Consider the following 23,763-nt stretch of genomic DNA (forward strand, 5'->3'; position numbering starts at 1 on the left):
CATAACTGAGTTAATTTTAGAAAGCTGAGATATAGTCAGCTGTGACTTTGGACTCTGTTAGTTACCAAGTAATTAAAGGAGTCCCCATGAATATGCAAGAACAGAGAATAGGAATTAGAAGAGTGAGGACTCAGCATAATTAGCGTTGGACCAAGATGATAGGTCTTAACCTTTGTGAACTTAATATGCTTTGAGTAACAGAGTATTACCATTGGTGATATGGACGGTTCTGCTCAGCTCTGCAAATCCATGACTTTTTATCCAGAGGAAGTTTGCATATATGTGTAATATATACACAAAATAGGCATGTCCTTTTTATTTTGATTTAAAAAATTCCCTAAAACTACAACTTTTTACAACACTGGGTCTTTTATTTATAGGTGCATATTCATGTCACTGTGGGTTATTCTACCTCATTGGGTTCTAAAGTTAATAGAATATCATCAGATAGCTATTTAAGTAATAGTCAAGGGTATCTGTCTTCGAGGCTCCTATCACATTAATATGCATATAGAGGAGCTCACATACCAGTCTGAGTTGTGTGAGCTTAGGTGTAGTTTGAGAGATGAGATACATTAGTGTCCCTTCGTGTTCATTTTTATTCTCTTTATATAAGCCCTGCATAATGAACATAAAGGCACTAGTTTTCCCAAACAGTGTATTTATTTAAAAATAAACAAGATGAGTATTTAAATGCTTATAGATTTCTCTCTGGTCAGGTACAAAGGCATGTGTTTCTTCATTGGTAAGTGTGGTTCCTTCCAGCCCTGATCATTCTGAGCTCTAGGGGGAGAAAAAGAAAAAGATTGTGTCCCAGTCCTAGAATGAAGGGGTCTTCAGTCAAGCACAGATGGAGAAATAATACAGCGAAGGTTGAGTTGGTTCTGCCAGTTGTAAAGAGAAACTAATAGGAGGTATGGATGGACTATCAGTCATTTCCAGAGGGCACAGCACCCTTCCTCTGCCATGCTCTCTGTGCTCTCCTGCAAGCATCGTGGAGCTGTACTTTAAATCCAGTGTGTGAATGGGGAACCTGGGTGGCTCAGTCAGTTAGGCGTCTGACTTCGGCTCGGGTCATGATCTCATGGTTCGTGGGTTCGAGCCCCTTGTCGGCTCTGTGCTGACAGCTCAGAGCCTGGAGCCTGCTTCGGATTCTGTGTCTCCCTGTCTCTCTGTTCCTCCCGTGCTCGCACTCTGTCTGTCTCTCTCTCTCTCAAAAATAAATAAAGATTAAAAACAGAAAATTAGAAATAAATAAATAAATAAATCCAGTGTGTGACTGTGTGAACACAACATTTCAAAGAGAGCCCAAAAGTATGAATATTCATATTAGGTGTTGTTTACGTATTCCGTATTATTACTTGCAGACTTACCTTTTAAAAGTTGGTACAAAAAAGAGGTGCCTGGGTGGCTCAGTTGGTTAAGCATCTAACTTCAGCTCAGGTCATGATCTTATCGTTTGTGGGTTTGAGCCCCATGTCAGGCCCTGTGCTGATAGCTCAGAGCCTGGAGCCTGCTTCGGATTTTGTGTCTCCCTCTCTCTGTCCCTCCTCTGCTCATGCTCGCTTTCTCTTTCAAAAATAAACATTAAAATAATAATAATAAAATAATAAAAAGTTGGTACAAGTGATAGTGAGAGATCACCTGAACTTAGGATATTCTTTCCTGAGCACATCCACTAATGTAAACATTTTTCAAAATCACATTTAAAAATATTTTCAAGGATTTCATAGAATAAACAGAGACCTGACATTTCAGAGAGAATTTTTTAAATTATGATGAAGGAATACCAATAGAAGAAATGTTAAAAAGTTAACTTTTATTTACCTGCAATTTATGCAGAAACAATCTGTATTCTTTATTTTTAAATGTAACCTACTTGTCAGGAATTCAATTCTGAGATAAGTCAAAATTGTGAAAAAGACAGGACAGAGACCTGATATATCACACGTTACTATTTTTGCGGTACAATAGGCCGAGGAGGAAAACAAGAGGACTTGCATATGAATCGCAGTCAGCTAGACTTGCGATACATGGAAGGAACAATGTCGAGAGAAAGAAAAAAATACTTTTTTCAAAGGATATCTGATTATTGGATTTATTCTGTATAGTAAACTTCTATAAAGTGGTTTCTACGTCAGTAAGCAGTGGAGTGTTTTGAAAACAACCACCCACATTTGTAGATGCTGCATTACTGAAGAGAAGTAACAGAAGATTGTGTTTCCTCAGGCCACACCAGAGCAGATTGGGGTCAGACAGATGGAATCCAAGTCTCTCAGCTTACCTTCAAGTATATGGGTTTTCACCTGTCCCCCTAAGTCTGTTCCTGACTTTGACTGTTGACTTACTGGTATAGTGATGTCCTGGCCATTCCCCTGGCTCCCAACATGTCTGGGCTGAGAAAATCCCCCCACTCCTGCTTGGGTTCTACCTTGTTCCAGACCCAAAGCCTAAGAGAAAAGTACTCCCCCACCCCCACAGGTTTTAGCGTTAAACCCAGAAATGAAGGTGGGGAAGAAGAGTTACTATTAATGAAGGACCAATCTATTCAAAAAGCGTTCCTCCCTTCTCAAAGTACTTCATTACTCTTTACTCAAGGGTCTCTCTCTGGTCTAATTCTTTCCTTTGGGAGACTTTCTTGTACTCAAGTTTATCAGTAACCTCACAAAAATGGACTCAACTTAGATATTTGTGATTTCACGAGCACTTAGTCAAGACACACAAATAACCAAGCCCTCTTTCAGAATTTTTACCCTCTTTAAGATTTTTCTAACTTTCATAATGTAGGTTAGTGGAATAGAAGCAACTTTTGAATTAATATTTTAAAAAAAATTAAACACAAAAGGAGATCGCTAATCACCTTGCTTAAAACTCTTGGACTAATTATTATTTTGCTAGTTTTATGAATCTAGCTGCTACTCTTAGCAGTTTATTAGGAAAAAAGATTGCATATAGAAACATAAGAATCAAAGAGAAATACAAATCTGACTCAAATATAGTGTGACAAATAAACAAATTTGGTACCATCTTTTTTTTTTTTGACCTAAAATGCCTCTCATTTGCAACAGAACAACATGCAAGACATAAGTTCTAATGTTTGACAGATAACAAATAACTAATAAACCTAGGACCAGCTGGGAGCCATAAAAGCTTGGACTTACATAAAAGCTGGCTCCAAGAAAGGAGGTTTTTTAATAGCCAAGATATTTCAGCTGTTTTTTGACACCCAAGGCAGGTGTATCTTAATGTCAAAAAGATAATTTATTGAAATATTTTCATATGCTAGAAAATTTTATATCTATAACTATAGGAGTCTCATACAAGAAAGACATAAAATACACACTCAGAAATAAATGACAACTACAGTAAACTTAATTGCAAATAAATTGTGTGGGAATGTTAGGTCTTTATCCTTTTGGGTGGCAAGCATGTATTGAGTGCCAAAAGTTAACAGAAGCGACAATTTGAATTTGGCTGACATCTGTTTGACAAAGAGTTTTAGATGGAGGAGGCTTCAGCAACTTTACATTTGGAAATTTGTTACTTTGTTTGGAACCAGCCCCATTCACTTTCCATTCCCTGTTCCTGTCCCACTGCTATTAATGCATGAGCCCTTAAGCCAGCAAAATTCACGCACTTGTTGATGAGTTCAGCAAATGGTACAATAGTTGGTCACGGCAGCTCAGGTTCTTTGCCAGTTGAAAAGAACTTTATAGAGGTCGATTTAAGACTGGACCCTCGAAATGCTCACTTGTGAAGAGGGTGGCTCATGTGGCATCATGGGCATTCATTTTGCTGAAGAGGATTCTCTTGGTGAGCGAAACCAGTTATATTGAGCCTTTAACATTTGAGAACGAGATCAAGATGGATGTGATGGCAAGTAAAGGCAGTTACCTCTCCAGAGTTTTTCACTAAAAACAAGCACCCTGCTCATGATCTTGATATCGACAAAGTTCTTCAGAATCAGTCATGAGAGTGTCCTAAGACAGCTCTCAACTCTGGGTGGTCTCTCAGGGCTGTAAATGGTGTTATAGTGACTTACTAATCAATAGAACTTTGCTCTTTAAGCCTAGAAAATGTCCAGTGTTGCTATCACATTGATTTTTAATACTTTATCACCTTATTAAATTATGCTTTTTAGATATATCTTTTGTGTTCATTCTGTTTGAAGGCATCAATCCTATTGGTCTTAAGTGTCCAGAATCTTAAATCTTCAGGGCCCAAGGAGAGACATTGTAGGTCATGAAAGGGATAGTGCCCTATTCTTTTATTTTTATAAGCTCTGAAATGATGGGACTGCAGCCTAAAATGGACCTTTCTTCCTGTGAGAAATACAGCTTGGGCCACAGCAAAATGCATGATTTACAAGAATCTGTGACCCTTCCAGTTGAGTCTGCTTCACGGTGCAGACAGATGAAGATGGTTGAGTCACCCATTCTACTCTCGAGTCTTGTTGCTGTCACAAGCACTGTAACCACATCCCGAGTGTCACCTGAGGTCCTGTGTATCGGACTAACACTGAGTCCATCTTGATGCTGATTCCCGTTCTGACCCTGGCCCCTATGATGACCTCTGTTTTGCAGGAAAGAGAATGTTCACTCGTGGGCAGAAGCAAGGTTTGTGCCCAGATTTTCCATTACTGCTAGCCTAACATTCTTCCCATTTTACTGAAACTCATCGCATGGCAAATGTTTCTTTTGAAGCAAGATAGTGATGATAACACCACCAATCACCACCACTAACTTCACCATCACCATCCAAAGTGTACCTTTGGTGTGGTATCATTGGGGTCTGAATTGGGCATTAGCCAAGAAACACAGTTGAGTTTTGAGTTCATCTGTTTTACTATTCACTGAGAGATTTCATTGCTCTGATAATGGTTTTCTCAGCATGGGAAAATCTCGTTCTTTTATTAATCTTAAGGACATTTCTAGTCCTCAGATAACTGATTAGTCAGGAAAGAACATTTGCCTACTTAACACTTATCACTTCTGGTTCAATTATAGTTTCTCTGTAAGCCACTTGCCTCTTTTTCCAAAAAGTTCCCAGACTATTCCAATCTGTAATGACTTTCTTATCCTCTATACTAGGGCTTGGTGCTTTTTAAATTAAGGGCCAGTTGGTAAATATTTTCCAAGTTGTGAGCCATATGGTGTTTTGCAACTACTCATGTCTGCCACTGTACCACTAGAATAGCTGAAAACAGAGTAACTAAATGGTGTGGCTGTGTTCTAAGAAACCACTGATAAAACAGGTAAAAGAGTCTGGATTTAAAGGGCAGTAATGTGCTGACCCCTGGACTACCCTGAAATCACTTGTTAATTGCTTGGGTCATCTCTTAATATTTAAAATTTTTTTAATGTTTATTTTTGAGAGAGCGAGTGTGAGCATGTACAGGGGAGGGGCAGAGAGAGAGGGACACACAGAACCCGAAACAGGCTCCAGGCTCTGAGCTGTCAGCACAGAGCCCAACGCGGACCTCAAACCCACAAACAGTGGATCATGACTTGAGCCGAAAGCAGAAGCTCAACCTATGGAGCTGCCCTTCTTAAAAGTTTTTTAAATTAGTCTATCCTATTGTTTGTTATGGAAGTTATCATTTATACATAAAGAATTTATTAAATACAAAGAATTTTTCCTCTAAGTATTATATTTTCATTGTTTCAAGTTCCTTTGTGCTATCAGCCCCAAACCTGCCCTAAGTTATCAATATCTGGGGTTTGAAAAGTGCTGTGAGTAAACCAGAGGAGCAGTTGAGAAGAGACAAAGATGTTCTTTCCAACAAACCACTTAGTTTTGGAAGGAAAATTTATTGGAGATCAAGATGCTTGCATTTGACTTGAAAAGGCAAGCCCTCCCCTATAGGAAGGACACTTGTGATACTAATGGAGAGGAAGTCTGTACTCTGAAACACAGATGTCTGATGATTGAAGCTGTACTTTGGTGAGTGATTGATTATATTACTTTTGTGTCCTTGCGTGTCTTAGATTGCTGGAAAGATAATATGGAGCAGGCTTGTTTTTAAAATAGATACCCCGTGGCTGGTGGCTTGGAAAGAACACGAATTGCTATATAGCCCTTTGCAGACAAGTGAAATTCTAAATCCCTGTCTATCTTGAATGAGGAAAACCATTTCTGGCTTCAAAGGAGGTCAGAAACCAATTAATCTCCCTTTTTCTTTAAGTGAGGACATCGCATAATAGAATGAGAAATTGGGAGATTGCTAGTAAGAATAAAGTGAATTCTGTATTTTAATATTTTCTTCTTCCATGATCTTTGTCAAATACTTGGTTTTTAATGATGGTCTGTGTTATGCTTGAAAAGGACAAACAGGAAAGGCCTTCAACTGGCCATTCATGCAGACTCTCTTCATGGGGATCTGCAAGGTTCTTTGGAAGGAACAAAGGAGTGCAAAGGTGAGTTTGCATCTCCATCATGTCTCCTGTGGATCAGGAGGAGACCTACAGGAAGGTGAGAAGAATCCTCGTTGATCCTTTTGTCTTTGTCACTAGGATTCGTTGACATCAGAAGAGCCAAGGGGTGGAAAGCAGCTTAAAAAAAGCCGGATGCGTTCTCATTGCTTTCATGGTAACTGATGGCAATCTGGCAATTATGAAGCTTCTCTATAGCACTTAATGTTTTCCAAGTGCCTTGCAATCAAGTTTATTAGTCACCCTTTACTGCCACCACATGAAGCTAATTGATAGGACTCTCCACTGAGGACAAGTGACTTGCTGAGGGTCAGGCAGTGGGTAGCTTATGGAGCTTATTAGTCTCTGGGTCATTTCTTGAGCTAGCAAAAGACTTTTGACTTTTTTTTTTTAAGACTGCTCTGGGTAGCTTAGTAAAACTTATTATTATTATTATTATTGGTTAACCTGATTGTTTTCCAGGATGATACTCTGGTAAAAATTCTAACTTTTAAAAATTTCTTTTTAAAATTTGCCTTTTCTAAAGCTTCATGAGGTCACTTTTCACAACTTCCCCCGAAATTTAGGTGTGCATTTTAAGGTTCAGCCAGGTCATTTACTTGGGTGATGCTGTCAGAATTTGGGGGCTAGAGACTTCAGGAAAAATAAAAATTTTTAACCAGGCAGACTTGGTTTGTGGCATTAGCTGTGGTCAGAGTTTGTATGCATGGATGAGGGGAAACCATTTTCAATATCAGCTATTTATGCTATCTTGTATCCCCAGGATCTCATAGAGGTTAGACAAAAGCAGTGACCTTGCTATTTGGAATGAGAAACGTTGACAGTTATTGTCAGATTAATACAGGGTTATTCATTCAATGATAGGTGATTAGTGGGCTTCCCTTGCTTTTCTCAGTATAACCAAAACGACCCCCAACAAATATGGAATGGGATTTCTGTAGGCCATGAAAGGTCGGTTGCTTATATTGGCCATTCTTTCAATAGTTACCCCTCAGATATTTTTTGAGCACCTCTTGTATACAGATACTGTTTTAGACAATGGGGATACAGCCCTGAATAAGAAACTCATACAGCTTACATTTTAGTGGGATATTATTTAAAAATGATAAATATGTAATATGTAGAAGTAATAATCACTGTGAAGGAAACAAAAGCAGGGCACAGCATTGGTGAGCAACTGGAGTGAAAGAGGGTATTTTACATGGAGTTAGAAGAAGACTCTTTGAGGACATAACATCTGGAGGGACCAATAGGAGTATGGGAGAGCATCGCAGGAAGTAAGAACAGCAAGGGCCTGCGGTGGGAGTGAGCTAGGCATGCATGAGGAAACAGGAGCAAGAAAGCTAGTGTGGTTAGAACAGAACGAGACCGGGAATAACAGGAGGTGAGGTCAGAGACAGGCACGTAACAGATGCTGTGGGCTTTGTTGACCAAAGTCAAGTGTTTGGGTTTGGGTCTGAGTTCACAGAGAGCCATTGGAGGAATAGAGCAAGGGTGTGATACATCTAGTTACATTATCAGAAGGTCACTGTGAATATTGGGTAAAGACCAGACTGAAGAAGGTAGAGGCAGGGGAAGAGGACATAGGGATACTCATTAGTGAGCTAGGTTGGTAGTGTAAGAGGCTAGTGGCAGCTTGAACTAAGTGGTAGGGTGGAGATGGTGAGGCAGTGTTGCATTGACAGAATATTTTGAGGTGGAGTTGAGAGTGCTTGACGATAGATTGGATCTGGAATATAAGAGAAAGAGGCTGCATATGGCTTCATAGTTTGGACCCTGAGAACCCCAGGAGGAAGTGTTTACACAGGCTGTACAGTGACTGGCAGGCTAGTGGTAGTACAGGGTGGGAGCCCCACGAAGAATTAAGAATGACTCCTTGGATTTTGATCTAAGTGACTGTATGATCGGTGGTGGTGTTTATGGAGGTGCAGAAGACTGGGGGAACAGGTTCTATGTTGGATAGGTTACATTTGAGATGGACATCCATGAGGGGGTGTCACCTGCAGAGTTAGATGTATCCATCTGAAAGTCAGGGGAGAGGTCAGGGCTGGAGATACAAATTTGTAAGAATATGTGGCTAGAGGACTGAATTAGAACTTGCTGTTGAATGAGTGCTGAGAAAAAAGAGGTTTGTGGGCTGTGCCCTGGGACACTCTGAAGTTTAAAGATAGGGAAGGAGAGAGTACAATGCAGACTGGAAGGAGAGCCTCATTCAACTATTTTTAATCTCCCAGAATTACAGATGATTTGTGAACCGACTTGTGTACTAATTCTGCAAAGTTGTTTTATACTTGAACTCTATGATGGTTGGTTCCTCAACCTACCTTTTGGAATATTATCTACTTAAATGAGCATTTATAATTCGAATCCAAAACTCTTGGTTTTCACCATAAATTATCTGTTATGAGGTAGGGCACAGATGAATCTAATTTTTAAGTCCCTCGTTATCTTTCTTCCTAGTAAGCACTGTGTCTGAAAAAGGGCTCATGCTTTCTAGATGCTTCCTTTTTTGCTCTGATGGTGTTCTCTCTAATGGGAGATTTCACTGCTCCCTGCTAGAGATTTTATTACCACCACGTAGGCAGAGGCTACACTGCCTGTATTCATTGTGGCCAGTCTTGTTTTTGTAAGACTTGAAGCATGAAATCATTGTGAATACTCCACAAGAGAGCCTCCAACAAACGGCATGCGCAGAACCACAGGCCAACAGGCAGCCTCACTTATTGTAGTATTAATATGGATTCGAGAGAGGTAGCTGCCCTTGGAGGAAGCTGACTCTGCCTCTCCGTCCTCCTCTCTCTCATCTTGACTTTCCCACTTTGTGTGTGAGCTTTGCATACTGGAAGACTCCTTGAAGAAAAAGGTCCTTCCTTTTGCCAAAGGCAGGGCAGCAAGCATCACCCCACAGAGTAATATTTCTTAGTCAACTCAACAAGAATTTATCTTAAATAGATAGTTGTTTAGTCCCTGGGGCCCTAGCTCTGCTCATGTCTTTACTGGGCTCTGAGGGGGTAGTGCTGAGGTATTTAACGCAATCATTAATTGGCTCTGCTCTGCAAGCCAAATGCAGTGTCAAATAGTGTTCCTTTTTAGCCTCTGCGTATATTTATATTTATATATTTATATATATTTAGCCTCTGCAATTCAGCTCCGTGCCCTCTCAGTCCCACTCAGGCCTCCTCGACCCCCATTCTTACATGCCTGGAAGTATTCAGATATGTTTTTCTCAACAGACATACCGCCAATTTTCACTATTTAATTAATGTCAACCTGATTGAAAAGCCATTTAAATGTATCATTCTTATTTTTCCTAGAAATTTCCGTGTTTCTCACTGGGGATTGTATGGTTAACAAAAAGAGAAAAATTAAGCGCATAAGCTCATTACTTAGAAACCGAATGTACGTAAATGTAATTGTTCACATTTCCTACCTATTGTTTAACAGGTAATTTTTTTTTAAACCAGGCCTTCATTGTTATTCTTTGTCTGCCGTCATTCTGGCTACAGAGTACAGAGATACAGGGTGTTTGCTGTCTTAGCCCTTTCAAGATCCCTTTTTTCTGGGGTTTGCCCTCTCTGATTCTTGTAAAAAAGTATCCTGTTAACTTCTGTAATTACTTTCATTCACTTATTTGGGGGGGAGGGACTATATTTATATATCTGCAACTTTCACCTGGAGTCACAGGTATTTAAAAATTACTTTGTTATTCTCCCAAGAACATGATATCACTTGATGGGATATTCTCATCCTGACATGAAGTTAAAATTCTTTACAATTTAAGTATTTTACAAACCCTCACATGTCAGAAGAAAAACATTGTGGGAGTATCTGTGAGAAAGATGTTTTTGGGCTTTACATTGTTAATTACCTCTTTGATCTTGATTTTCAAATCTGATGGAGTTAGATCCATTACTTCTGCAGGCATTTTCTAGCCTGGTTAACGGCATGACCATTTAGCTGGTGCCCAGCCAGAAAGCTGGGAGCCATCCCTGATTCCTCTTTCAGTCTTACTGCGTACATTCAAATCAACACTAAGGCTCCTAGGGTCCTGCCCTTTAGTCTGTCAATATTATCCTTTTCATTCCTTCTGCTATTGGCTAATGAGCAATGAGTAGTCATTGCTCAGTTTTCACTTGAACTTCTCTTTCAATGTCCTAATTGGACTTCATCCCAACTAGTCTTGTCCCATCCAGATCATTCTCCACATCATTACTAGAGAGATCTATAAAACACAAATCAGTTCTTGTCACAGCTCATGCCTCTGTGTGGAATAAACTGTAAATCTTTCCTATGGTATAAAAGTTTCTCCATGAACCTCCTGCCTTTCATGTCAGCCTCAGTTCTTGCCACTCTGTCCCTCACATCCTTCTGAACCACTTCTGTTTCCCTGAACATGGTGATGTCTAAAATTTCAGATTCTTTGCCTTAAAGTTCTTTGTCACATATTCTGTGACTCCACAGACCTCAATCTTAGCCATTATTTGGCATAGAAATGAAGAATGAGTGAATACATATTACCTTCTGGGTTTCCCTAGCTGGGAACACTTGGATACTTACAGATTGGCCTACACTTAATGAAGTTAAGGATAGCATCTCTTTTGATGATATTTTGTTTTCACCACTTGATGTTTCTCATTACATAATCATTTTGGTGAGAATCAGCATATACTTTGGATGCCCTGGTAATAAAGTCTTTTTCTACTTTTGGTCTACTAAGTGTCTCTAGTGATCTGTCCAGTTACTGTTTTAACATATTTGAGCTTTACTGTGGCTTTAGAAATAGAAGTAATTTAATACTTTCAGGATAAATTTATTTTGCTCAAATATGAGTAACTGGGTAATGAAGGGAAGAAAATAATGGGAATTTAGGTGGAGTTTAACTTGTGTTGACTTGCCAAAATACGGACCATCACAAAAATGGCCTTTCACTTTTTTCAGGCCATGCTAGCACTCTACAAGTGTGCTTTAGTTACCTGACAAGCAGTTGAGTATCTTCTGATTACCAAGTGTATGGGCACACAAGTAAAGCATTTATACACTTATTTTTGTAATGACAAAGGAAAAGCCACACAGTCTCACACATAGATTTTGACCATCCTATAACACAAAGTTTATTGAGCAACTACTGTGTGCAGATAGGATGCTAATCATCATGATTACAAAGTACAGTGACCTTAAGGAGCTGCAAGATAGATGAAATAGTACTGTAAAATGTGATAGGGCTTAACATTGAGCTATGAACAAGAGTCTTGTCAGCTCATCTGAAGGGGAGTGGTCAGAGTAATACTTATACTCATCTGTTCAACAGTGAAAGTAAAGTTCACATGGTCATTACTTGTTCATTAGTGGAGCCAAGAATTAAGCAACTTTTCAAGATACCTATTCCAGTATTAGAGATGGAGAGAGGATATGAATATGAATGAACATGAACCAGAATCAAGGGAGTGACATCCTGGATCACACTGGGATAGGACAAGAAAGACATATCCAGAAAAGTATTACAGAAACCCAAACCCAAAGAAGAAAGTTAGAAGAGGAAATAAACTATTCTCTTAATAACTGTGTTTATCTGGAGCCCTACTGTGTTTCATTTGTAGCATGACTCCTATAGTATTCCAAAGTGAATTGTCAGTAATTCTCAACAAATTCTGTAGGAGACTTTGATAAAATCCCAAGTTTCAAAATCCTTGGGTATTATTCTAGATGCAGATTTTATGTAACTGTTGTGGCCACAGTTACGTACCTTGAATGGAGAAAGTCAAATGAACACAGAGCTGATGTTCAGCTGGCAGACCCCAGTTCATCTGTATCAGTTATTTACATTCACAGCTCCCGCCAAGACCATGGGCCATTCCAGACAACCTGATCCTCGCCAGAATCTCCTTGCAGCCCAGGAGCTAATCAGTGGGTACACAGAACAGAAGGAGATCTCCAGGATCCCAATCAAACAAATAAACAACAACAACAACAACAACAAAATTATGGAACATAAATTATTGAGAATAGCACCAGGCCAACAGTTAGTGTCTTGATAGGTATTAACATGTAGTAGGAGCTCATCTTAGCTAGTATTAATAATCTTGTAAATTACAGCATTTAGGAAAGTCCTAGTAGGTAGTAGGAGCTTAGTAACCAAGTACTGTTAGGACTCAGACACACCCTCAAGGAGTCTTCTACCTACTGAGGAGACAAACATGTAAACAGAGTACAACCCTTAGCCACGTGTGAAGGAAAAAATGGTCGCCGTTCATGTCTGGATTTCTGATTTCCCTCTGCACGCCACACGATGCTTTCTTTCTGCACTGGGATGCTTCACGTGTGAGGGCTTTCATTTCTATTTTCTGGCAATTGTATTCTTTCCTGGTGTGACTGCTTAAAATTGATTGCAGAATCTTTCCCTGTTGTATTGCTAAGGAAGCTTTATCTTCTTTCATAATTTCCACAAAGCACCTTCTGCCAATTTTACTCTCTGTGGGATTGGTGTCTTGATTTTTAAGGTGCTTGCAGCATGCTCTCCTCTCCACTCAGGGAGCTCTTTGTTCTTTGGACCACTGCCCTGTGCTACCCATTTGTATTTTGTTTCTGCTAGCGTTGTTAACAGTAGGATGTTTGGGGTATTTTTAATTCTTATCCTTTTGTTAAAAAGAGTGATTTCCTACTTGGGGTGGAGATATGGATGTCTTTATACTTAGACCACTTGAGGGGTGAAGCTTAGTGAATTTCCTTTAAAATCATCACAAGCTCCATCCAGATCACATGGGCGACTTGTCCTCATATGCAAAGTCTGCTATGGAGCTGTCACCAGAAATTTTGCTTTATAGTTTTCCAACACAGTTCTTCTCTAAATCAGTCTCTCAGTTTCAGCACTATTGACATTTGGGGCTGGATAATTCTTTGTTGTGGGGAGGGTCTTGTGCATCATTAGGCATTCAGCAGCATCCTTGGCCTCTACCCATAAATACCCATAGAAATCACCCAGTTTTGGGGAGCCTGGGTGGCTTAGTCCGTTAAGCGGCCAACTTGCACTCAGGTTTTGATCTTGTGGTTCATGAATTCGAGCCCCACATCAGGCTCTGTGCTGACAGCTCAGAGCCTGGAACCTGTTTCTGCTTCTGTCCTGTGTCTCCATCTCTCTCTGCCCTTCTGCTCACACACTCTCTCTCCCTCTCTGTCTCTCTCTCTCTCTCTCTCAAAAATAAATAAACATTAAAAAAGAAATCACCCAGTTTAAACAACTAAAAATGTCTGCATTTTTGCCAAATGTCTCCGCTGGAAGGCCAACTTGCCCCAGGTTGAGAATTACTGCTGTCAATAATAAATATGTGAAAGTCGATTGACAAATAAGTTATAAAATGTGTTGATTAGCAAACACATTCATGATAATGACAGCAAATACTTGCAGAACATTTAATGTGGGCCAGATACTGTTTTAAGAGCTCTTTTCATATAAGTAGCCTCATAGAGGGAGGGACCATTGTCCATTATTACCCACACTTTACAGATGAGGAAACTGAGGCTCAGAGAGGTCATGCAACTGCCAAATGTCCAATCAAGACTCTGAGCCCAGGCAGTGTGACCCTAGAGTCAATTATTTGAATTTACTGTGCAACTCTTTAAACAAAAAGTTACTGGATTAGATACCTACGTGGCATAGCATGGGCTATTACCTTTGGTAGGTGCTTAGTAAATTAGTTAAGTGAATAAATGAATATCTAAAAAGCCAGGCAATTATATAACATTTTAAATCAGTATTGAATAGATCCCTTATTTAGTTAATTTAAAATTTAAAAATATGCTTTTCTTTGAATACAGTCAACTGAATATCATGTATTAGAGCAAAGCTGAGGGTCTCTTAGTATTTTGAAACTGACTCACAGGAATGTTTTAGAAAAAGTTTGTCAAGGTAACCTCTACAGTTTCTCGTAAGCTTCTGTTTGTGTGCTAGTGAAATGTTGTAGTATTTCAGAATAAAGACTGGTCAAACTGAACAAATTATTTTCCTGATGAGATTAAGCAAAGCAGCCGCCCTTGCCTCATAATAAGGAGAGAAAACCCATCCTTCCTCCCAAACTAGGTATGCATTCTGATGAGGCATGATGCACTATGTGATAGTTTGACCTAGCTTCAGAACTTATTAAAAATTGAACATCTTTAACTAACAGGAAACCATTTTAGCCGATCAATGTTTAGCTTTCCATAGTTGGCTTCCTATAATAGATAGGAGGGTTGGGCTCCAAAATTTGTTACAAATGCATTGCATCTGATTTATATCTAAGTGGCAAGCCTGCATTTTGTATGATAAAATATAAAAACATTACGTTTTGTGTGTTAAAGACTTTAATATGTTCTTTTGTAAAGCCAAAGAATAGAAACTTCCAGAATGTTAATTAAAATAACAATATATAAAATATAACCATAAAATAGCAAGAAGACCACTTAATCACAATTGCTTCATCTTGCTGGTTCTCTTAAAATTCATATTATTAATTATAATAATTTTACTCAGCAAAGCCCTAAGTTATACATTTTCTTATTGTTTAGATGATCTTTTAAAAAATTTGAGTGGCTTTTTTCCCCTTAATTCTGAAGAAGTCTGTTATTGTAAGGACAATACTAGAAAATATCCCAAATCTCAATTTTCTTGGAAAAATGTCTTCCATATCATGTGATAAAAGGCATAACAGTACCAATATATTTTATCTTCTTCAGTGATAGTGAGGGATATTTTTGTTTCTTGATCTAGGAGTTTGCTTACAGCATTAGAATTCATGATTTCTATAATGAGTACTTACCACATAGTAAGTGATCTGTAATCTACCTCCCACACAGTCTTGATGCAGAGCATTACTTTGCCATACCATTTAGAGTGGTCCATCATGATACCTAAATTAATTTATGGGTTACCCCACGTACCTGTATAAAGTGGCTGCTGAGTACACAGACTTCTACTGAAATAGTAAGGTCATTCAAGCATTGTTTATGAATTTGGAATTTTGGGAAACCACAGCAAACAAAATTAAGCAAAAGCAAACTTGTCAGAAAATAGAAAGTGACTTTTTTAAGGTTTGGAATTGTCCTGGTTGATAGCCAGATCTGGGTTCCCCCACTTGAATCTCTGAAGTTGCCAGAAACAACTCTGTCTACGGAGGTACTGAAGGCTTACTTACTATGTTTTATGAAGCAGTCTTCAGAAAATAGCACAACTGACAATTGTAGAGCTAGCAAAGAGCCAAGCCTTCATTAGTACATAAATACCATTCAGTTTATTTGAAGGCTAGCATGATGGCCAGTCCAGAACACATTTTTTCATGACCTGGAAATTTTTTTAAAAAGCTCCCAACAGGAGTAGAAAGTCAATAATCCTGATTCCAAGAGTATCTTTCCCTTAAAAATGGTTATACCATCAACTAGGTTATACTTCCACAAAAATCTGGTCCATGTATATTGCTCCCTCCTATGAGATTAATAATACTATGCAGTCTATATTTAATTTGTTTTAAAGGAGCCATTTGCAAGATGCTAAAAGGCACAGCTATTATTTCATGTTGTATCTACTTTCCAAAAGTAGGGAAATATTATAGTGAAACGGCTACTCTTTCCAGCATGCTTCTACATGGTTAGAGATGTTACCTTAGATTTCATGGTTATGATAATAAGCTTAGTTACAATGGAGAGGCATAGAGGTTCGATCTCACTACACATTAAGGAAGAATGAAAGTGGGACTCTGGCTATGTCTTACTCAGTCATTGAATCCGAAAACATAAGATCTGAGAGATGCATAAGTCATGAAGGGAACCAACGGAGATAGGACTTGTTCGTAAAAAATCTATGGTACTTTTTAGGGGGCGCCTGGGTGGCTTAGTCAGTTGAGCTTCCGACTTCAGCTCAGGTCATGATCTCACAGTCCGTGAGTTCGAGCCCCATGTTGGGCTCTTTGCTGACTGCTCGGAGCCTGGAGCCTGCTTCGGATTCTGTGTCTCCCTCTCTCTCTGACCCTCCCCTGTTCATGCTCTGTCTCTCTCTCTCTGTGTCTCAAAAATAAATAAGCATTAAAAAAAAATCTATGGTAATTTGATGACCATCTCAGAATTAGAACTCTACACATTGGGGTGAGAGGTGGATTTTAAGCCATAAACCATATTATAAATAATTGGATAGAATTCTTTTGGTGATGGAAAGAAATTAGACACTGACACATGAAATGATTACTGAAAGAGCCACGTTCAAATCTGTGTTGCTACAATGAAGTGATTGTCATAGTCCAAATGTATAATTTTCTCTGTTATATATGAGGAATATGTGTAGCTGACTTGTTTAACAGGTAACTGGTACTGATTCCATAGATTCAGAAGAGAGATTTGTAAGTACCACTCCTCTTTTTCACTTTACTTAAGACCATGGCACATTTTCTTTATTGCTCAGCTCCCAAATGTTAAAGAAGAGTGACAGACCAGTGCTGTTCACAACACAGTACACACTTGGAGAAGAGATCAGTGAGAACTGAAAAATTATGACTGAAAAATATTCTTCAGCCTCCTAAATTTAAACATTCAGACACTAGAATTTTGGTACTATTGTGAATTTTCTATATTTTATTTTACATTTTAAGTTTATTATTTATTTTTGAGAGAGAGCAAGCGAGCAGGGGAGAGGCAGAGAGAGAGGGAGAGAGAGTCCCAAGAGGGTTTCACACTGTCAATGAAGAGCCCATTGCGGGGCTCAAACTCATGAACTGCAAGATCATGACCTGAGCCGAAATCAAGAGTCGAACGCTTAACCAACGGAGACACCCAGGCACCCCTGAATTTTATATATCTTAAATATTTTATTTTATTTATTTTGAGAGAGACAGAGACAGTGTGAGTGGGGGAGGGACAGAGAGAGAGGGAGAGGGAGAGAATCGCATGTGGGCTTCATGCTGCCAGCACAGAGCCCAAAGCAGGGTTTGAACCCATGAAATTGTGAGATCATGACCTGAGCTGAAACCAAGAGTTGGTCACTCAACTAATAGTCACCTAGGTGCCTCTCTATAGTAAAAAAAAAAAATTGTCTTAATCCTTAGGACATGACACACTTAGATAAAGGTCTTAGTGAAAGTTGTTAGGGAGAGGAAATTATGTTCAAGTAAGTTCATTTTGCTTCTGATGATTTGAATAGAATTATGCTGTTTAGTCACAGAAAAAACTGAAATTAGGGGAAAAATTTATTTATCTGCTATCTCTAGTTCTAACCAGTGTAGAAATTTAGAGATTAACTGTTTAATAGAAATTTTGATAATGATGTATATGTCCCTTGTAAAATAGTTATTTTAATGCAATGATGACCTCTTAATTCATTACATACTCTTCACTGTGCAGAAATTTTGCTGAGAATTTGACACGCTGTCAGTTTTTCTAAGTATTATCGAATATATCGACCTACCTTGTATGTCTTAACAAAAGAGCATAGTGCTCCCAATTACGTTTCCAATAATTTCTGTTAAGTTCTGAGGTTACACAATTTAAAATACATGGAAGCCTTACAGTTAATTCTGTATTTCTCACAAGTAAAACCAATAAACAAAGTTGTCTAAATCACTTAGGTTTTTTTTCTTATAATTTTGGCAATATCATCTACTTCTTTTTGATAGCTTAAGAATTAGTTCTAATAGACAATTTATTTTTATTTTCATTTTTTTCCCTAGTTTGAGGTGCATGTTACAGCTTGCCATTGTGGTCATTGTGGTTCATTTCATTAAGCTTCTTGTTCTATCTGCTTTCTTGAGACCTGGGAAACAGTATTTTTCTGAGTGATTGTACTATATTGTTCCAAATATAAGGCCACCCAGAATAGAAGGCAACCTCCAACTAGAAACAGCTCAAATATGGAGAAAGGCTGGGGGCCCAGAGCCCGGCGGGTCTTGCAGTGGTGGCAAGGGTGCCGAGGAATAGGACGATGCCTGCCCACTCTCCCGGTGAGTGAAGATGAGCCAGCTGCGGCATTTGCTTGTGCATACAGATGGCTTCTGTTGCTAGAGACAAAGTTACACTGGGGGGAGAGAACAAGTCTGTACACACAAAAGAAAGTTGTTGTGTGTGTCTGAGTCTGGGAAGGGAAGCTGGGAGTAGAGCCTTTCATTTCCTAAATGGTTACTGTCAGTGTCTGTCCCTCCCCCGCCCACCCCCCCCGAACATGGTTGGGGTTGAAAGTTGAGTAACCCCAAGCATTGGAGAAGATCAAAGTACCCTGCACCTTTCATAAAAAGGAGTTTAAAAGATCCGGGGCCATGAAAAGGAACTGTCTGTAGACCAGCCCAGAAAATTATTCCTTGCCTTTGAAAATCAATTGCCCACCCAAGAGGTGGTGCATGCACTGTGTGATCATGTGTGGTTTGAAAACCAGTGACCCTGAGCCATGTTTCCAATTTCATTAAGATTTTCTTCTTTTTAAGTTCCCTATCTCCTGAGCCAGTCAGGTTACAATTTAAATGAACAGACTTAATGTTATTGTAATAAATTTGAAGAGACTGTTTAAAATCATTTGTTTTACTAGTATTTCACTCGGCACATTGTAAAAAACATTTCTGTGAAAATGTACTAGTCAACTGAGAGTATGTATGGATTGAACCTAGGTAACTCCAAATATTGGTCTGATTCTACTAAGCACATAGATATATAACCTTTCATTTTATGGTACCTAAATGAGACAGGATAGAAGGAAGTGCTTGTTGTGTTATAATCCAGAAAACTATTGAGCACCTGTTGGTGGACAACTTTACCAGGCACTTGCTTACCTTTGCAACTTTACAAAAACCACATAAAATATGAACCTTGAACTTTTTTGTAATTACTAGTCCTTGGCTTACTAAGCACATTTGAAGGACAACTTTAATTCGTGAATGAGTTTTCCCCACTGTGCAGTTCCTATTTTAGCTATTATTATTATTATTGAAATAAAAGAGTGTTTAAAGGTAGATCAGGACTCGCTTTAAGTTTAAACAGTGCTAAATTGCCCAGAGGATCTGGTTTAGGGAAGCTACTTCTCGATCTTAGAAATTCTCTAAAACCAAAAGCCCTGAAAGATAGAGGCCCCTTGCCCAAGTAAAAGCATGCTAGGATTATATGTCTGCCATTTTGCCAGGTCTGGGAAGCTAACATTTGAAACAGAAGGGCTGGGCAGCATGAGGTTTGAAAGGAAGAACTGGAAGGAGGGAAGCCCAGAGGGGGAGTATTATAGGCTGCCCAGTTAGATTACCAGTCAGAGGGAAAACTGTACTGCAGTAGTGGGTCCTAAATGAGAAGTTCGAAGTGAACTCTGCATAACCTCAGAAGACTTTTCAAAACCGTTCATAACGGTGGTAGCAGTGGGGAAAGAGAATAGTAGAGGGCCAGAGCTATTCGGAGAATAGTTTCCTTTATAACTCCTTCATTTTGGAAAACTTTCATTTCTACAGAGGATGAGGATGACCACAATTTGGTGGTCAAGTTGTGGGGGGAATGGTATGCCCCTTAACTGTCTTTAAGTTTCTACTAAGTTCCCTTCTATTGTTTGTTTCAGGTACTCTTATGTCTGATTTGATCTGAATTACAAATACAGGAAAACCTATACACTTTATCCCCAGAGGGGGTTAGGGCTATTATAATTGGCTTACCTGTGTCATCACCTGCTATTAATGTAATCATTAGTAGCAATGGAGGACAGACTGGGGAAGTCCCCTAAACGTCATATCCCACAGCTTCCTCTCCCCATTGATTAGTGAGGGTGGGGGGGGGGGCAGAACCTGCTTTGATCGTATAACTCTTTGAGCAAGGAAAAGAACATGGCTTCAGCTGGCTTATGAGGTGGCAAGGATAGCCTTCAAGAACACGGGAAGAAAGGAAGTGACCAGGGAAGGGGGAAGGTACTCCAAATTGCATAGATTATAATTTTTGTAAAAATTGAAGGGGATTATCAGATTCTCTACAAATGGTATGGTTTGCATAAAACCCATATTTCTCACTGTTGCTGCTCTCAGATTCTCCCTCCCATCACTAAAGTGCACAACACAGAAACACTTCTGTGGGTGCTGGAAAATAAACGTCTCATCGCAGTTGTTTCCTGCGTTTGTGAATCCACACATGTACCTTCAGTGTCTCCTTCTCAGGGTATTAAGAGTCCTAGGATTGAGTGAAATGGAGCAGTTATTAATCTATTAGGCATGAAAAAATAAGATTTGTTGATGGACAGAAATTAAAATCTCTCAGGCCCTTTGGGTGTAATGATCACCCTAAAAACAGGTTTGGAGATTTTCCATTTGGCTGCCTTTTTCTAGGAGGGGAAGTAAGTGAAGTTTTACTTTTTCCCAGTTACTGTATGGGTGACTGCAACCCTCACAGGCCAAATTAATAGGGCCTAAGTTCTGGTTTTTCAGCAATTAAGTCAAAGAGTCACTAAAGTACAAATATCTAATTTGTGACCTGTTTTGTTTTTCATTTTTTAAAAAACCAAAAATATTTTTTTCCTTAAAGAAAATGTTGAATTTGGATGAATCTCTTTGAAAAATGCTCCACTGTAGGTCTTTACTTCAAAGAAGGTTTTTATGAGACACACCATTTCTCCAATGCCAGAATGTGATGTGTCCGAATTTTCGGAGACATATGGAATATAGCATTTGTCTTGCTGAGTGAGCATGTTTAACTCAGCTGCTGAGTAACTCACAAATTCCCTACTCTTGAGCATCTTTAAGTTTCAAGAATCATTCCTGAAATATTCTTAATGGGCATTCCTTAGGGGGCATTGCTCTCTTTGGCAAATCGGAAATGACATCCGGACATGCATCATGATGGCTCTTGGTTAAGTGTTGTTGCTGGTCAAGCAGCGAGTGTATTCTAGTTAACAGGTTGATAGCATCTTAGGACAGGCTAGAAAAAAATGAACTAGCTAATTTTCATTTGGCAGTGAAATTGAATACTGAATGACATCTATGCAGTTCTAAACGACTTTTGTTTTAATAACAAAGTTGTTGATTTTCTACTAAGGGTTCTTTTAGGTTGTCATCAGGGGCTGATGGGAGTAACAGTCCACCCACCTCTCCAGCTAGCTTCAGTGGACATACCACACCTTCTCAGCAGCCTGAACCTGTGGTACATTCTCTTAAGGTAACCAACTGTGTACAACCGTTTATCTAGAACTTCAGTTGTGTTGTGGCTTGTTTGCTTTAGTCTGGTAGTCCTCACAGTCTTGTTTTAACCATAGATACTTTATTTTTTGACCCCCTTATGGTGTAACTCTTTTAATTTTTGAAGTGTACTTGTTTTTAAATTGACAATGGGTTTGAGTACTTTATGGTTGAATCTCTAGTTTTATCATTTTGTCTTGAGTAATGTGATTCATATCAATCTGCATTGAAGTTGAAGTCTGATGTGCATGTATATCCATTTGTGTAAAATATTGTTCTGGGTATTTTATGTGCGGTGTTTATAGTATGCATGTCTTCAAATATAGGAAGTTAATAGGCAAAATAAGGAAGGTTATCATATTTTTCTTTCTTTATGCAATTGAGGTACATTGTGCAACTTGAAAGAAGACATTGAAAGAAAAAACCTACTCTATCCTCCATTAAATAGAAGTTAGATGTTCAAAGTTGAGTTAATGCTCTTCCGTAGAGTATTAGAAAATAGGTGGCTTCTTCATAAAGCTACTTTTATCTTTTACTTCAGATTCTGTGATAATTTCAAAAAAGATTTAGCTGAAATTTATCATTTATTTTCTTTACTAATAATGAGCTTTCCAATAAATAAGTGCCATAAGTAAAATTAATAACAATATAAATATTATCTAAGAGGAGAAACTGATGTAGGCAATAAACATTACCTTAAAAATTGAGGCAGTCCCTTCAAGTTTTATCATTTCCAAGGTATGAAATCCTGTCCTTCAGATTATCTGTAATTCCTAACAGGTAGCCTTGGTGAAACCTTTCTGAGCCATAAAGTAGGTAGCATGCTTCAGTCCTGCTCTTGCCACAAGAATTTCACAACTGTACTAAAAAGTGTTTTGGTTTTGGAATGATTTATCAATAATAACCTGAAGATTCACTCTTTTGGAATGGGCCACACTTTCTCTGGCATGCAGAAAGCAAGTAGAGGAGAAATTTAAAATATTTATTTGATGTGATTTTAGCAGAAGATTGAGCCCCCTCATTATATTTTGCTATAACTTTAATGAAATGAGTTGCTCCTCCCAAGCATATACTGATTGCTCCTGAGTGAAGGTAGCAGCACTGTGCTGGTGGCCAGTGCAATGCACTTGGCATTTTCTGTCTTGGTTGGAATAACTCACCAAGTGAACAACCAAGAGGAATTTACCAGGGAAGGCCTACCCAAATGAGGGGCTCCACCCTGCATCTGGTGGCTGCTGATTTATCACCTGACCAACATCTTGCTCTCTGCAACAGCATTTGGATGCTGTTCAGCATGAACAGCATGCTAAACATGCTGTTACTTGAGCATGAACCAGACGCTAGCTATCTGAAAAGCATCTTAGAAATAAAAAATGAGAGTGGCTTCAATCCTGTAGTGTTTGTGTCTGCACATACTCCAAAAGCAACACATTGCTCTACTTTTCAAACTGAAAACTGTTTCGGCCTGATGCCTTATTAAATGGCAAGTGTAATTTGAATCAGATCAGCATAGAGGATAGCCTTGCAATCTTTCCCAAATTTGTCAATGCAGCTGTGTTCCTATGGCCTAAAAGGAAGGGAAGGGCAAGGAGGAGCTCTTCAATTTTCTCTGAATTCATTTTCTAATTTTCATATAAAATTTTATCTCAAGAAAGAAAGATATTATGTTATAATCAGAATACGTTAAGTGCCCTCAGTTGGCAGATGGGTAACACCAAGCAACTGAAGCATCTTTCTTGGATAAGTGGAGGCTCTTGAATACAGAGTATGTTGGCTTCCGTGAGTTAACTGTGTCGTGAAACAGAAATATGTGCCTAGGGGAAATAATGCCTGTGGGAAATGCATCTTAGGGATATTGCAGTGCAAAAGAAGAAATGGAGCCATTCAATATGTTTTGTTTTTAAAAGCCCACAGCTCTAGAGCTGATTTAGGTCATAAAATTTTTCTGTCGTAAAAGGATTAATTAGAACAATGGTTCAGTTTCTCATCTTCTGATACATCTCCAAAAAAAAAAAAAAAAATCTCTAGGCTTTGATAAACTCTCTGGTCATGGTTTGGGAGGAAAGTGCTGTAAATCACTGTAAGAAATTAGCCCACTTGTAATAACACCACATTTATCTTGCTTTAAAATTCATCCTAACTATTAATTGGAGCTTCACTTCATTTAGTAGAAATTAACTGATTTGAAGTACACT

General features: G+C 38.8%; 1 protein-coding gene across 5 annotated transcripts in view; it reads left to right on the forward strand.

Annotated features, from left to right (window-relative positions):
* CCDC85A (coiled-coil domain containing 85A) overlaps positions 1-23,763 on the forward strand; it is a 267,807-nt gene that overhangs the window by 238,345 nt on the left and 5,699 nt on the right. The window contains exons 4-5 of one of the 5 annotated variants that reach the window (XM_042932325.1): positions 18,251-18,385; positions 21,429-21,548. The exons of 2 other annotated variants lie outside the window; for them this stretch is intronic. In XM_042932325.1, coding sequence (XP_042788259.1) covers positions 18,251-18,385; positions 21,429-21,548 — 255 coding nt within the window. Of the gene's footprint in view, positions 1-12,260; positions 12,355-18,250; positions 18,386-21,428; positions 21,549-23,763 lie in introns of those variants that run through there. 2 more of the 5 variants (XM_042932320.1, XM_042932322.1) reach the window with 2 other exon arrangements.

This window comes from Panthera leo, chromosome A3 (assembly GCF_018350215.1).
Source record: "Panthera leo isolate Ple1 chromosome A3, P.leo_Ple1_pat1.1, whole genome shotgun sequence".
Classification (NCBI taxonomy): domain Eukaryota; kingdom Metazoa; phylum Chordata; class Mammalia; order Carnivora; family Felidae; genus Panthera; species Panthera leo.